Genomic DNA, 14,865 nt, shown 5'->3' with positions numbered 1-14,865 from the left:
AAGACAGTCTGTTCAGCAAGTGGTGCTGGGAAAACTGGACAGTGACATGCAGAAAAATGAACCTGGACCACTCTTACACTATACACAAAAATAAACTCAAAATGGATGAAAGACCTAAATGTAAGACAGGGAGCCATCAAAATCCTCAAGGAGAAAGCAGGTAAAAACCTCTCTGACCTTGGCCACAGCAACTTCTTACTCAACACGTCTCCAGTGGCAAGGGAAACAAAAGGAAAAATGAACTATTGGGACCTCATCAAAATAAAAATCTTCTGCACAGCGAAGGAAACAATCAGCAAAACTAAAAGGCAACTGACGGAATGGGAGGAGATATTTGCAAATGACATTATCAGATAAAGGGTTAGTATCCAAACTCTATAAAGAATTTATCAAACTCAACACCCAAAAACCAAATAATCCAGAGAAGAAATGGGCAAAAGACATGAATAGACACTTCTCCAAAGAAGATATCCAGATGGCCAACCGACACATGAAAAAATGCTCAACGTCACTCATCAATGGGGAAATACAAATCAAAACCACAATGAGATACCACCTCACACCTGTCAGAATGGCTAACATTAACAACTCAGGCAACGACAGATGTTGGCGAGGATGCAGAGAAAGAGGATCTCTTTTGCGCTGCTGGTGGGAATGCAAACTGGTACAGCTACTCTGGAAAACAGTATGGAGGTTCTCGAAAAATTGAAAATAGAACTACCTTATGATCCAGCAATTGCACTACTAAGTATTTACCCAAGGGATACAGGTATGCTGTTTCAAAGGAGCACATGCACCTCAATGTTTACAGCAGCGCTATCAACAATAGCCTAAGTACGGAAAGAGCCCAAATGTCCATTGACAGATGAATGGATAAAGAAGACGTGGTATGTATATGTGTGTATACACAGGCGCGCGCGTGCGCGCGCACACACACACGAATGGAGTATTACTCGGCAATCAAATAAAATCTTCCCATTTGCAACTACTTGAATGGAACTAAAGGGTATTATGTTAAGCAAAATTAGAGAAAGACAAATATCATACAACTTCATTCATATGAAGAATTTAAGATACAAAACAGATGAACATAGGGAAGGGAAGCAAAAATAATGTAAAAACAAGGAGGGGGACAAAACATAAGAGACTCTTAAATATGGAGAACAGAGGGTTGCTGGAGGGATTGTGGGAGGGGGGGATGGGCTAAATGGTTAAGGGGCATTAAGGAATCCACTCCTGAAATCACTGTTGCGCTATATGCTAACTAACTTGGATGTAAATAAATAAATACATACATACATACATACATACATACATACATACATACTAGCTCCACTGAAGTTACTGAGTCCTATGGGCCCTAATGCCTGGGAAGGTCAGCTGACTAGAGCAGCTTCAAACCAAGTCACAGAATGTCTAAGTTTTAGAGATATTAAATATCCCCTTAATGCAATCCTCAAATTGACAAAGTGATATAGTACATTATTTTCCATATGGAGCTCCAGGAAGAATTCCTCAAGCACAAAAGGAAGAGAAGAAATTGAAATGATGGAGACAGTGCATTCAAAATAGGCTTGAGGTAAGGTATGGGCTGGAAGTATGATTCACAACCTGAGAAGGGCTTTTCAAATAAAGGCAATGAATGCTTAAGTTAAAGCACAGGAACAGGAAAACATGGAAAGATTATGAGGACCAGTTTATAGCTCAATCTGGCTGAAATACAGGATATGCAGAAGAATCAGAAAAATAAGATTGGGAAGATATTAAAAAAATAATAAGGCCAGTGGGCTTGATGAAGTTGGACTTCTGAGCTGTGGGCAATCAAGTAGACTAGAACGGATTTTTCTTCTAATTTTTAACATCAGGAATAAAAAGATAAAGAAAAATCAGTAACCACCACAGGTATGCACATTAGTGATATTCTGGGTCAAGTTTTTGACTGGTGAAGGTTCAACAGTAGAAATATCTTTAGGCTTTTCCTGTCAGGCTTAGGCAAAACTATAAAAGAAATGACACTTCTCTTATCCCCTTTCTTCACTCCTTTATCCTCCACACTTAAGCAGCCACCCCCTCCCCCCCCCCCCCGCCGCCCCTCACCTGAGCCCTGGCTCTCAGATCTCTATCTCTTCTGTCTCCAAGTGCTCATTCACAGAAGGAGGAGATCAGGAGCAGGGTATCTGTATGAGAGCAAGAGGACCCTAGAAGAGGAGTTAGAAATGAGAGGAATTTTAAAGAGAATGTATTAGGAATTTCAGCATTTTAAGAACTCAAGGAGACATGTTGAGGAGGAGGAATAAAGAGAGGTTTCTCTGGCTCCCCAAATCATATCAGAAAAGAAAGGCACCCTGTGTGACTAAGCATAAAATACACCTAGATCATTTCCACTAGGAAATTTCTGGGTTGCTCCTACTTTCTGGGCATTACTGCAGTTGAGAATCAGTGACTACTATTAACAGCTCTTCCAGTATAGTGACCAGTACTGCCATTCCCAGCTGTGTCTGATTCAATGTTCAATCTTGAGTTGGGTTCTTACTGCTGCCCTCCACGTCAAGAAGTCAGAGATCCTTCCTGAGCAGATAGAACAAAAAGTTTGACAATGACTGAGGAAAGATTAAGAACAGCCTTAGCGGTTTGTTGCAAAAGCTTTCTGATAAGGCAGTGATGACAGGGACACCTTTTTTACTGGACTCATACACAGTGTACTAACTGAATTACCTTATATAACAGCTAAACTTTCACCAGCATTAACCAAATGTATTGAGTTTGGGGATGTCCCTACCATGAGCTATAATTTTTGCAATGTATGTACACTACAGAATGTTTTCAGCTATATAAATGGTAAAATTTAAATTTTAAAAATGCTGAAGAATCTTCTTATACCTGTAAGAATTAATATAGTGTCATAGCTCAGGTGAACATGGCTGCTACTTGGGCTATATTTATCTCAAGAAAAAGGATCAAAAACTACCAAAGGTAGACCTCAATTTTTACAACACTAGGTGCTATAATCAATCAAGTGAATTGATTTTTAAATTTTGGAAATAACTTTGGTTCAGCTCAACAGAGATTTACTGAACTCCTGCTAAATTCTAGGCACTGGGGATACAAAAATGAATCAAATAAACCTCCAAGATGATAACTATGTGACGTGTGTGGATTCATTAAATAACTTGATCATTGTAATTATTTAACAATGTGTATATATCAAATCATAATGTATGTCCAAAACATATACAATTTTGTCACACCTCAACAAAGAGGGCTGGGGCATAAACTTCCAATTAATTATTTATTAAAAAGTTAAAATAAAAACCCAACCAGTCAATTCTTCAAAATACCCAGCAAGAGTTTTGTTACATGAATATATACTAAAACATTTAATTTTTTTTAAATTTTTTTTAACGTTTTATTTATTTTTGAGACAGGGAGAGACAGAGCATGAACAGGGAGGGTCAGAGAGAGGAAGACACAGAATCCGAAACAGGCTCCAGGCTCTGAGCTGTCAGCACAGAGCCCAACGCGGGGCTCGAACTCATGGACCATGACGAGATCATGACCTGAGCCAAAGTCGGCCACTTAACCGACTGAGCCACCCAGATGCCCCTATACTAAAACATTTTAAATGTAAGAAGTATTCTGGATAGAGCAAAAAAAGAGGATGAAACACCACTTAACTCATATTTCTAAAATAATCTAACTCTGAACCTAAAAATATTCCTAGAAATTATTTCTCTCTCTGGCTGAGAATACCTGATGTTCAAGCAGGTCATTAAACCTATGATTTTAGCTTCTGACAGAAAAACTATACAGTATACAAGGTCTCAACAGAATCTCATCAGATGTAGTTTAGTTTCACCCATTTCAAAGCAATCTGGAGAGGAAGAAAGGTGAATATTACACTGAGTTTCATAGCTAATGCTAATAACAATATCATGAGAGCCTATAGTAACTTTCTGCACTGAAACCAAATTTCATTCCAATCATATAGAACTCACAAAGACATAACATAAAAATATTTTTTTTCAAAATAGTTTTTATTTATTTAAGTAATCTCTATCCCCGATGTAAGACTTGAACTCATGACCCCGAGATCAACAGTCACATGCTCTTCCAAATGAGCCAACCAGGCACCCTGTCAAAATACTGTAAATATTGCTAATGCAAGAAACACATGTTAAATAAAAGAACATACAGTAACTTCTATTCAACATATGTATTTGTATCTCCTTCACTTCTAAAACCCTACTACAATGACAAGCTAAAGGGAATAGGAACAAAAATGTTGGAGCCTGAAAAGCAGAATGATAGAACCAAGAAAAGAGCAGAACCAAGAAATAGAGAATAGCAGAACCAAGAAAACAGAATCCTAAAAGCATTAGAGAAAAACCGAAGCAACAAAACTGACAGTACAGAATTCACCAATTGCTCAGAAACTTAGGTCACTGAGTACATCCAGAGGTGGGAATGAGGATGAGCATAGGACCAGAACTATTAGGAATTCTGGGAAGATGGCAACAGTACAGGTGAGTTTTGTTTTTTTTTAATCTCCCTGAAGCCTCCATCAAAAGTGGACAAAGCAACTGCAATACCAAAACCAAAAATGCACAGACAACACTGACAACAAGACCCTGTTAACTGACAAAGTATTTCCATAAACCCCAAGATACAAGTGAGTAGGGACAAACTGAGAGCTGCAAGACTTGCATCCCAGCATCTATGTGGAAAGTATAGAGAAGTATGGAGAGTCTGACAAACCTAAAAAGAGAATTCCAAAAGAGCCAAGTACATTCACTGGAAAGCTCAGTGGACCAATGGGACAGCAGCAGCAGACACTGAATGCAAGGCAACTATGGTCCAGTCTGGAAGGGATGGAGCAGTCTGGGACCTATGAACTCTCAAAATTAACCAGGATAATCCTATACTAATGAGGAGAAACTGCTGGGAATAGAATCCAAATTGAGTGGAACAAGGATTCTGGCAGCAAAGGAAAGTGAAGGTGTAAAAAAAAAACAACAAAGGAAGAGGATAGAGCAAAGCAATGTCATAAGAACAAGGCCATGTTTTTAATGTTTCATGAAAACAACAGAAGGAGAAGCTGTAGAGCTATAAAGCTAGAAACGTTGGCCTTACCTACTCCTTCAAAAAGTTCAGGAAAACTAATTTTGTGTAAAAAAGAAAAGAACCATCATTGAATGAAACAAAGTTACTATGAAAAAAAAAGAGAGAGAGAGAATCAAGTGTAGAAAATGCTCCTACAGACAATGGGAATAGACCAGAAAGAAGACTCTAAATTAAAGGGCACCAGCACAACTGAGGACAGAATTATAGTTTTGAGAACAGAGGGATCCAGTGAAGGTTTACACACTAAATGACGAGACCCTACAGCTACCCCCCAGTTCTCCTCCCCACTTAGCTCTAAGAACCTGTCAGCCAGATTTATAACCTCCAGGCAGAAAGACCAGAAGTTTCTTCTCTAGTAATCTGACAAGTACATGACAAAACACCTAAAGATACTGACAACAAAGATTCCCCATCCAGACTACTTTTCAGAAAAGGTCTCAGTCAACATGCAGAGCTTTCAATCAGCCTTTTAGTGTCCACCTCTGGTAGCTAGTATCACCACAGAGCTGAGGAAGACATTTAAAATAAGAGGCCAAAGCAACCACACAGAAAAAAAAAAAAAAAAAAAACTTGGAAGAAATAGCAACTATGCATGAAAATGCAATTTTGAGGAAAAAATTATGTGTATATATATACATACATATATATATATACATACATACATATATACATATATGTGTATTATATGTATAATTTGTACATTATTTATATATCCACCCATCCTCAAAGAAGATATTACATCTCTGAAACAAGAACACAGTGCTCTTCTAAAGAAATAAGAATGGACTCTTCAGCATTAAAAATAGTAGAAATAAGGAGCGCCTGGGTGGCTCAGTTGGTTGAGCATCCGACTTTGGCTCAGGTCATGATCTCGCAGTCTGTGGGTTCGAGCCCTGCGTCGGGCTCTGTGCTGACAGCTCAGAGCTTGGAGCCTGCTTCCAATTCTGTGTCTCCCTCTCTCTCTGCCCCTCCCCTGCTCATGCTCTGTCTCTCTCTCTCTGTCAAAAATAAACATTAAAAAAAAAAAAATAGTACACATAAAAAAGTCAATTAAAGGCCTGGAAGATAAAGCTGAAGAAAACTCAGAAAACACAGCATGGTTTAAAATCATGAAATGCAGAAAAAGAAAATTACATGATCAGTCCAGGAGATCCAATATCTGAATAATGGTTGTTAAAGAAAAAGAAAGCATATTGGGGTGGGGAGGAATCAAAGAAAAATTTAAGTTTACTTGCATTAAAAAATGTTTCCAAATTGAGAAGGGACCACAAATAGGCAAAACAATGGATAAAACAAATACACACCAAGGCACATCATCATGAAATTTCAAAATTCTAGGGACAAAGAGAAGATCCAAAAATCTTCCAGAGAGAAAGATTGGGAATCAGAATGGCTTCAGACTTCTCAGTATGAGCTTTGGAACCTTGGGAGAAAATGGAACAACGTCTTCAAAGTTTTAGGGTAAAATAATTGCAAACTACATCCAAAGGTAGAACTGTCCTAAATTGCATTAAGGCAGGAAGCACATTCATAGTACACTTAGTCTACTTAGTTCTGATGACACTAATGACCAAAACAAAATTTTATTATAACTGTATTAGAATAATGGGGTGATAAAAAGGGGTGTGCCTATGTCAAAGGTAGCACAGGTAGGAGAAGAAAAAAGTTACATTTTCATCTTAATTTTCAGAAGATAAGTTCTCAAACATAGAAATTAAAAACATCATAAGCTTGAGATATGGGGGCATGAAGGTAAATATCAAAAGAAGTATCTAGAAGCTAAAAGAAGTGCTTCTGGAGAATGAGTAATGGGGATGTCTGCTTTCCATAATGAGCTCTGTAATACTATTTAAGTTTTAAAAGTATGTACATTGGAACTTTGATAAAAACAAAGTTAATTTTTAAAGAACATACAATAAGCGTAAGGCCTCCATATCCACAATCCTTCATTATGGCAAACTATTCTTTTTTTAAAGAATTTCATCCCTATAATATACATCTTATTCTTAAAAGAATAAAATTATTTCAGATTTTACAACTTTAAAGAAAAGAGAAACTACATAAATGTGGCAAAAAAGTTTATTTATTGATGCAAATCCAAATATAAGGCAGGTGGGAGAACTCAAATGACTCCTTGATCTTCAAAATAAACAACCTTCCAGTAGAGGGTTCCCAAGTCAAATTGCCTGCCTCACCCACAGAAAAATATGAAACATGAATGGGTTTTATCTAAATCTATGTACATAATCTGAATGTATCCCCAAAGTAATATGATCTTAAGGAAATATTTAAAATGCACACCAGATATGAGCCACAACCAAAGTGTTCCTTCGCTAGAGTCAGCATGACATATGTTGGAAGTTAATTCTCCTCACCTGAATTGAAGAATCATCAGAGCTTGAAATAAGAGTTTTCTCATCATCTGTGAACTGGATGTGCCGTACAGTTTTCTTGTGCCCAATCCTGGATTGGAAGATTCTGTTGTTTAGGAGTTCTAAAATCTTCAAAATAGAAAACCACAGAAAATTAGCACCAAAAAATTCAGCAACACCCAGGCATTACACCCCAAAGATATTAAATTTAAATTAGATACAGAAGGGTATAGAATTTCCATCTCATAGTGCTTTCATTTTAATTAAAGACACACAAATGAATGGAACATACATATGCACAAGTGTATCCACACACACACCCATGCATGCACACACACACCCTAAAATAAAACTCACTGGAATGACCAGATAGCAGTAGGAACCAGTGGTCCTTCTGAGAACTCAACTACCCAATTCATCAAACAAGTGGCAGCCTGAACTCAGCCTCCAAAAAGAAAAGGACATGTAAGATGGATGAGAGAGAAGAAAAATTCTGGATGACTGACAACACAAGCTCTTTATAAAACACCACAGACAAGGAAAGAGGGGGGTAATGAGAGAGACAGGAAACAGACAAGAGAATAAAGAGTAGGTTTCTAAAGTATATCAAGAACACATAAAGGATCTAAAGATGAATATGCCTAATGCAGAGATTAAAAAAGTGGTAACAGAACTCAAAAACTAATGACTATGTCAAAAAGGCTTTCAAGTGAACCGACCAAAAACAAAAAAAAAGTAAATATGGTTCTCTTGTCCAAATTAAAATGCCTCAAGGAAGCCTAAGGAAAATAGAAATGATGCTAATATAGGAAATGGTAGAAATTCAAGCCTAACCTGCATGTCTGATAAAATGCTCCTTTTAGAAGGCAAACGGGAACTGTGTGAGAGTGTTCCCCAATGAGCAGAACAATCTTAGAACTGCTGTAGGGAAAAGGCAGGCAAGCATCATAGCACAGCAGCTCAGAGACCAGGGCTTAAATCCTAGTTCTGACACTTACTGATTTAATCAAGGTTATGGAAACTTGGAGTTTAGACATCTGTAAAACAGGAATAACAACATCTAACATCCAAGTATTATAATAATTCCATGAGAGAATCTGGTCGATAAATACCTAAAAATGGTAGCCTTTATTATTTGATGATACTAGACTCAACCACATGAAAATGCTATCTTACAAGTTAAATACAGTCAAATATTGGTAATCTCATATAATTCATTTTATATTATTTATATTATTTGATGACTCTGAGGACAGGGATATGGATGAGGTACATGTGTGTTTTGTGAATTATTTCCTTAAACTAAGGTTTATTTCAAGATACTCAGATCGTAAAAACAAAAAGAATGTAGTGCTGGCTTGGCAACAAGGTAAAAATAAAAGAGGAAGCAAGGATCCTTTAAGAATGAATAATAATATACACCAGTTTGAAAGATGAGACCGAGAGGGAAGACTAAGGTGCACTCATAAATGGAGAACCATCCCTTGCTTAAAAAACATTCACAATATACTTTTTTCAAAATAGCACTCATCTTCATGATAAATAATTTTTCACAATAATGAAAAAAAACACCTTAACTCTGAATCCATGCCACAATGGCCACGACAAATATATAATAACACTGGCATCACTTTCTAAAAGCTTCTTCCTTCATTTTGTGTGTAAACATATAGTCTCCTCTTTGTGGGGCAATATGGACTAGAGAATATTTGTGTAATTCCTTATGAAAATAAATCCAAAGTAAAATAAATGTGGCTTGTGCCACAATTACTAAATTAAGAAATAATTCCAAAAAGCTTGGATGAGAAAAAGGTGAGAGAAGGAGCAAATGTTCTTTGGAAAACCATTACACAGCTAAAGACAATGTGCTTTGTGATGAAATCATTTTATTACACATTTTTGCATTTTTTAAGTTATTTGGTCTTCTTTAATAAGTTAAGGATTTCAGGTGGTGAAGAGGTATACTTCTAATACCAAAAGAGTATCAGAAGGGTTGGTGAAACAGGTAAGCAAAGGACAACCCTGCACAGACATTTCCAAGGAACCTTATCAGTACCAAAATGGAAACTTACACCAAAGGCTGAGTTGCTAAGGAGAGAAAAAAGTGCTATTTACATGGTCAGCTAAATCTCTGACAGTGTTTGATATTCTTGCAGAATAGCAAAACAACTAGATAGACCATAAGAACACAAAAAGACAAAAAGTATGAGAAACCATAGTAAAGGCAATCTGAAAAATGTATCACCAACAGGATTTTAAGATTTTAGCCTAGCAGAAGAATGACTGATATACCACAAAAAGATTTATTTAGTATAAGTCTACAATGCCAGACACACAATTTTAAATAAATAAGTCTCCTGCACAGAAGGATTCTGAAGACTAGAACAGAATAATACCTCAATGGCTCCATCTTCGCCTCCAAATGCAATGTACTCAAGATGTGGACTTAAGCAACAGCAACTAACTTGAGCTTCTGTCAGGTAATCAGTCTGACCTGTTTTTCCATTAATGAGCTAATGAAAAATAAGGCACAAGCAGTTGTTAGGCTGTAAGAGCAATTTCTGTTCTTTAGAACAGAGACTTCAATTGAAAACATAAAGTGAAACAGAAAACAACCAACAAGATCTCCCAGGGGAACAACAAAGCCCTATCCTAGTCTCAGCAGCTGCATTTAGCACTTCACGCTTTCATTTCATTTCACTTTTGTGGTTCAAATACACTTTCATAAAATAAAATGAGCTTTAAAAGGTTTAAAAAGCAGCTGCTGTGCCCACCACCTGAGACACATGAATTTATAATCCCACAGCTAACTCTGCACCCTGTTTTCCATTTCTTTACAAAGCCCATTTTAGTAAGGCTATCATTTGCTAAAGTATACTTTTCTGATATTTTTCAAGGGGGCTACTGAAATGGGACTGAGATAGACATCATATAAAAAGCCAAATTCAACTTAAAATGAGTTTTAGGAGCACCTGGGTGGCTCAATCGGTTGGGCAACTGATTTTGGCTCAGGTCATGATCTCACACTTCGTTGAGTTTGGGCCCCACATCGAGCTCACTGCTGTCAGTGCAGAGCCTGCTTCAGATCCTCTGTCCCTCTTTCTCGATGCCACTCCCCTGCTCATGTTCTCTCTCTCTCAAAAATAAAATATTTTTTTAAAAATCTTTAAAATGAGGTTTATATCCCCTAATCACTCACAAAACAGTTTAAATTAAGATTCTTTCCTTTGTTAAGCAGGGGAGAAGGGAGTTTTGGAGAAGAACCCATAAGCATAATATGGGTGACTGGACTTATAATGCTTAATCTAAGATTAGCTAATTTTATAATACATACCAATGCTAACAATTACTTTAAGTCTTATTAACAAAGATGGCTTATTGCTCAACTAAACCTATTTCTCAAACTTAAATCAATTGTCTGCTACCTCTCTCTCTGACAACCTAAAAGTCTTAAATCATTTTTCACCACCATGAACTAATGGTCATATTTGTTTCAGGCACAAAGATTACAGGGTATCCATCAAGGTAGCCTTTTCTTCACAATGACATTCAAAATAAAGACTGAATTGCTAAAAGCTGAATTTATCTTCTTTCTCTCAAAAATAAATTTCCATATTTTTCTAATAGTGACTAAAACATGTTTTATTCACTTAAATGGAACTATATTTGTCAGTTTAACTATCCCCTAAACTCTCCCATAATCACTGACAGAGAATGAAATGATACTTTTATAGCTGTATGACTTCTTTTTGAAGTCTCACAGTTATGACAACTATTAAAGAAAGGTTGCACAAATTTAATAAAGGTAATATAAGCCTGAGGACACTGAACTTGACAAGAAAACTGCAACAGAAAATATCCCAAGTCTGCTAAAAATCAGTAACGAGGCATGCACATTCAATTTCACACATCAATTTATCCCAGAAATACAGGGCATTAGGAGCTCCCCATCAATATGTTAAGGATGATAGTGTAGCTTGTAAAATACAGAACAAGCCATATTAATGGGTGCCTCACACCTTGACTCTGACCCCCGACAGGAGACAAGGAGAAATTACCACATGCCATAGACTGTTTACTCCCAGATATCTGTTTCCTGAATTCCACCTTCACCCTATAACCAGCTCAGACTTCTCAAGATAAAAAGGACCATATAGATGAAGAAAGTGAGGCTCAGAGGAAGTGTATAATTTACTCAAACATCACACAACTGACAATAAAGCCTAAACTGTACGTGGGTCTCCTGAGTGAACAGTCACTGTTCTTTCCATCACATCAAGCTGGGCTTTGCAGCTCCAAAGCTTGTGAAGATCTGTCTTACCCTCAGTCACTCCGTCTCAAGTTCTCCTCCCAGACTCCATGAAAATCAAGGAATGTGATTACAGATACCAACAGGAGAGGAATGAAGTGAGGCAAAGTTCACTTTTTAAAATTCTAAATATTAAGCATATTTAAGCCTCAGCTCAAGACCCACATATTTATTCAACTAATACTTACTGAGCACCTATTAGATATCACACATTTATGCCTGATTCCCAAATTCAAAACTGAACAAGAAAAATGTGAATTGGAAGTTCAACCAAAATTTTTTGGGGCGCCGGGGTGCCTCAGTCAGTTAAGCATCCGACTTCAGCTCAGGTAGAAAACTCATGTTCATCAGTTCGGGCCCCACATCAGGCTCTGCGCTGACAGCTCAGAGTTTGAAGCCTGCTTCAGACTCTCTGCTTCAGATTCTGTGTCCCCTCTCTCCACCCCTCCCCTGCTTGTGCTCTCTCTCAAAAATAAATGAATAAACAGGTTGCCTGGTTGGCTCAGTCGGTTGAGCATCCAACTTCGGCTCAGGTCATGATCTCACGGCTCATGAGTTCGAGCCCCACGCAGGGCTCTGTCCTGATGGCTCAGAGCCTAGAGCGTGCTTCGGATTCTGTGTCTCCCACTCTCTCTGCCAACCCACTCGTATTCTGTCTCTCTCTCTCTCAAAAAAAATAATAAACATTAAAAAAAATAATAATAAATGAATAAACATTAAAAAACACACACACAATTTTTCCAATTGTTTTCTAAAAAATACTCACCTGCAGATGTCTTACATTGTCAACTGCAAGAACCATCACTTCATTTTCTTGAAACACAACATCTATGTCTTGCTTTAACACTATAGCAGAGTTCTCACATACTTTCTTTGTCTCCCAGAGCTAAATAAAAGATTAAAAAAACTAAAATAAGATAGTCATATCCTTTGAAATATGTAAAGAGAAGCCTTAGTCTTAAAGCAAGATACAAACCATGCTTCACACTCAAAATACATATGATGTCAGGAAATTTTCAATTATTGGATTATAATTCAATAAATACTTATTAATTATATGCTACATAGGAATGCAAGCTGGTATAGCCACTCTGGAAAACAGTATGGAGGTTCCTCAAAAAACTAAAAATAGAACTACCCTATGACCCAGCAATTGCACTACTAGGCATTTATCCAAGGGATACAGGTGTGTTGTTTCAAAGGGACACATGCACCCCCATGTTTATAGCAGCACTATCAACAATAGCCAAAGTATGGAAAGAGCCCAAATGTCCATCAATGGATGGATGGATAAAGAAGATGTGGTATATATATACAATGGAGTTACAATGGAGTATTACTTGGCAATCAAAAAGAATGAAATCTTGCCATTTGCAACTACGTGGGTGGAATTGGAGGGTATTATGCTAAGTGATATTGGTCAGAGAAAGACAAAAATGATATGACTTCACTCATATGAGGACTTTAAGAGACAAAACATATGAACATAAGGGAAGGGAAACAAAAATAATATAAAAACAGGGAGGGGGACAAAACAGAAGAGACTCATAAATATGGAGAACTGAGGGTTACGGGAGGGGTTGTGGGAGGGGGGATGGGCCAATGGGTAAGGGGCATTAAGGATTCTACTCCTGAAATCATTGTTGCACTATATGCTAACTAATTTAGGTGTAAATTTAAAAAAATAAAAAATGAAACAAGATAAAAAAAATCTTTTTTCACTAAAAAAGAAAAAAAAAATTATATGCTACAGTGAGTAGTAGTTAGTATTAAGAGTAATGAGTGCCCGACCATGAATTCTAGTTCCACCTAAAGTTGTGACTTTGGGAAGGTTACTTAATACAGTGCTTCTCACAATAAGAACTCCTGCCAGTCTTCAAACTGATACCAAGATAAGGAACTGGTACTAGAATTTAAATCAACTATATCACTAACACACCATTAACAGTATGCTTAGTGATATGACTGATCTTTTTTTTAAGAAGACTTCTTGATGAAGAAAGAGGTAAGTTGATTTACATTGTGGCTCAAGTTTATTGAGACTAGCACTATAAGCAAAACTGATTTAACCTTTCTGTGACTGTTTTCTCACCTGCAAAAAGGACTGCTATCAGAACTAGCAAATATAAGAGCAGTACTTCTCACAATGTCTAGCATACAGTAAATACTAAAAAAACTTTAGCTACAATGTATATAAAGTACAGTATTAGATGCCACAGCGTCCCTGGCCTCAAAGGCCTTGTAATTTAAGATGTGTAGGGGTGCCTGGGTGGCTCAGTCGGTTGAGCATCCTACTTTGGCTCAGGTCATGGTCTCGCAGTTTGTGAATTCGAGTCCCGCGTCGGGCTCTGTGCTGACAGCTCAGAGCCTGGAGCCTCCTTTGGATTCTGTGTCTCCCTCTCTCTCTGCCCCTCACATTCTCATGCTCTATCTCTCTCTGTCTCTCAATAATAAATAAACATTAAAAAAAATTAAAAAATAATAAAAAATGTGTGAACAAGTTAGAGGAGCAGTGGAGAACTGAAGGTGAGACGTAAAGCAAATCTGTACTTAACACTCAAAGCAGAATTTGGTTAGTACCATAAGAAAAGGACATAGAGTTATATGGCATTAAAGGGAAGATACATTCTCCCAAATGGATTATTAGGAAGGGCTTTGCAGAAAGCCTGGGGGGAATGTGTAAGACTGTTAGGATTCCAACAAGGAGAGAGACAGGGAAATAGAGTATTCCAAACATAAGAAACCATAAAAGCAAAAGAAGCAGGGAACTACAGGGTGTTGGGAAAATGTGAGCAGTCCAGTATAGGTTACCTGTAGGAATAAACCAAAAGAAAGACTGGAGCAGAATGAAACCATACTGTAGAGAATTTCAATATAAACTTAGGACTACCTACTTACTTTTAGTAGTTTTTAAGCAAAAATGAAATGGCTGTATTGTACATGAGGAAAATAGCTTGGAAGCAGCATGGAGAAAACCAAGAAAGAAAAGACTGTGGCACACACTAATACATTAAGAGAGACAACATGTAATGATCACCTAAATTTGAAATGAAAAGGTAGAAA

General features: G+C 37.2%; 1 protein-coding gene across 3 annotated transcripts in view; it reads right to left on the bottom strand.

Annotated features, from left to right (window-relative positions):
- Positions 1 to 14,865, bottom strand: part of APAF1 (apoptotic peptidase activating factor 1) — a 90,209-nt gene that overhangs the window by 13,682 nt on the left and 61,662 nt on the right. For 2 of the 3 annotated variants that reach the window (XM_027071030.2, XM_053226643.1), the window contains 3 exons: positions 12,569 to 12,688; positions 9,890 to 10,006; positions 7,497 to 7,622 (listed from right to left, as the gene is read on the bottom strand). In XM_027071030.2, the coding sequence (XP_026926831.1) occupies positions 7,497 to 7,622; positions 9,890 to 10,006; positions 12,569 to 12,688 (363 nt within the window). Of the gene's footprint in view, positions 1 to 2,116; positions 6,545 to 7,496; positions 7,623 to 9,889; positions 10,007 to 12,568; positions 12,689 to 14,865 lie in introns of those variants that run through there. The other variant, XM_027071032.2, reaches the window with a different exon arrangement.

This window comes from Acinonyx jubatus, chromosome B4 (assembly GCF_027475565.1).
Source record: "Acinonyx jubatus isolate Ajub_Pintada_27869175 chromosome B4, VMU_Ajub_asm_v1.0, whole genome shotgun sequence".
NCBI classification, from domain to species: Eukaryota; Metazoa; Chordata; class Mammalia; order Carnivora; family Felidae; genus Acinonyx; species Acinonyx jubatus.
The sequence above is the reverse complement of the archived record's forward strand: the minus strand, read 5'-3'. Positions and strand labels throughout refer to the sequence as shown.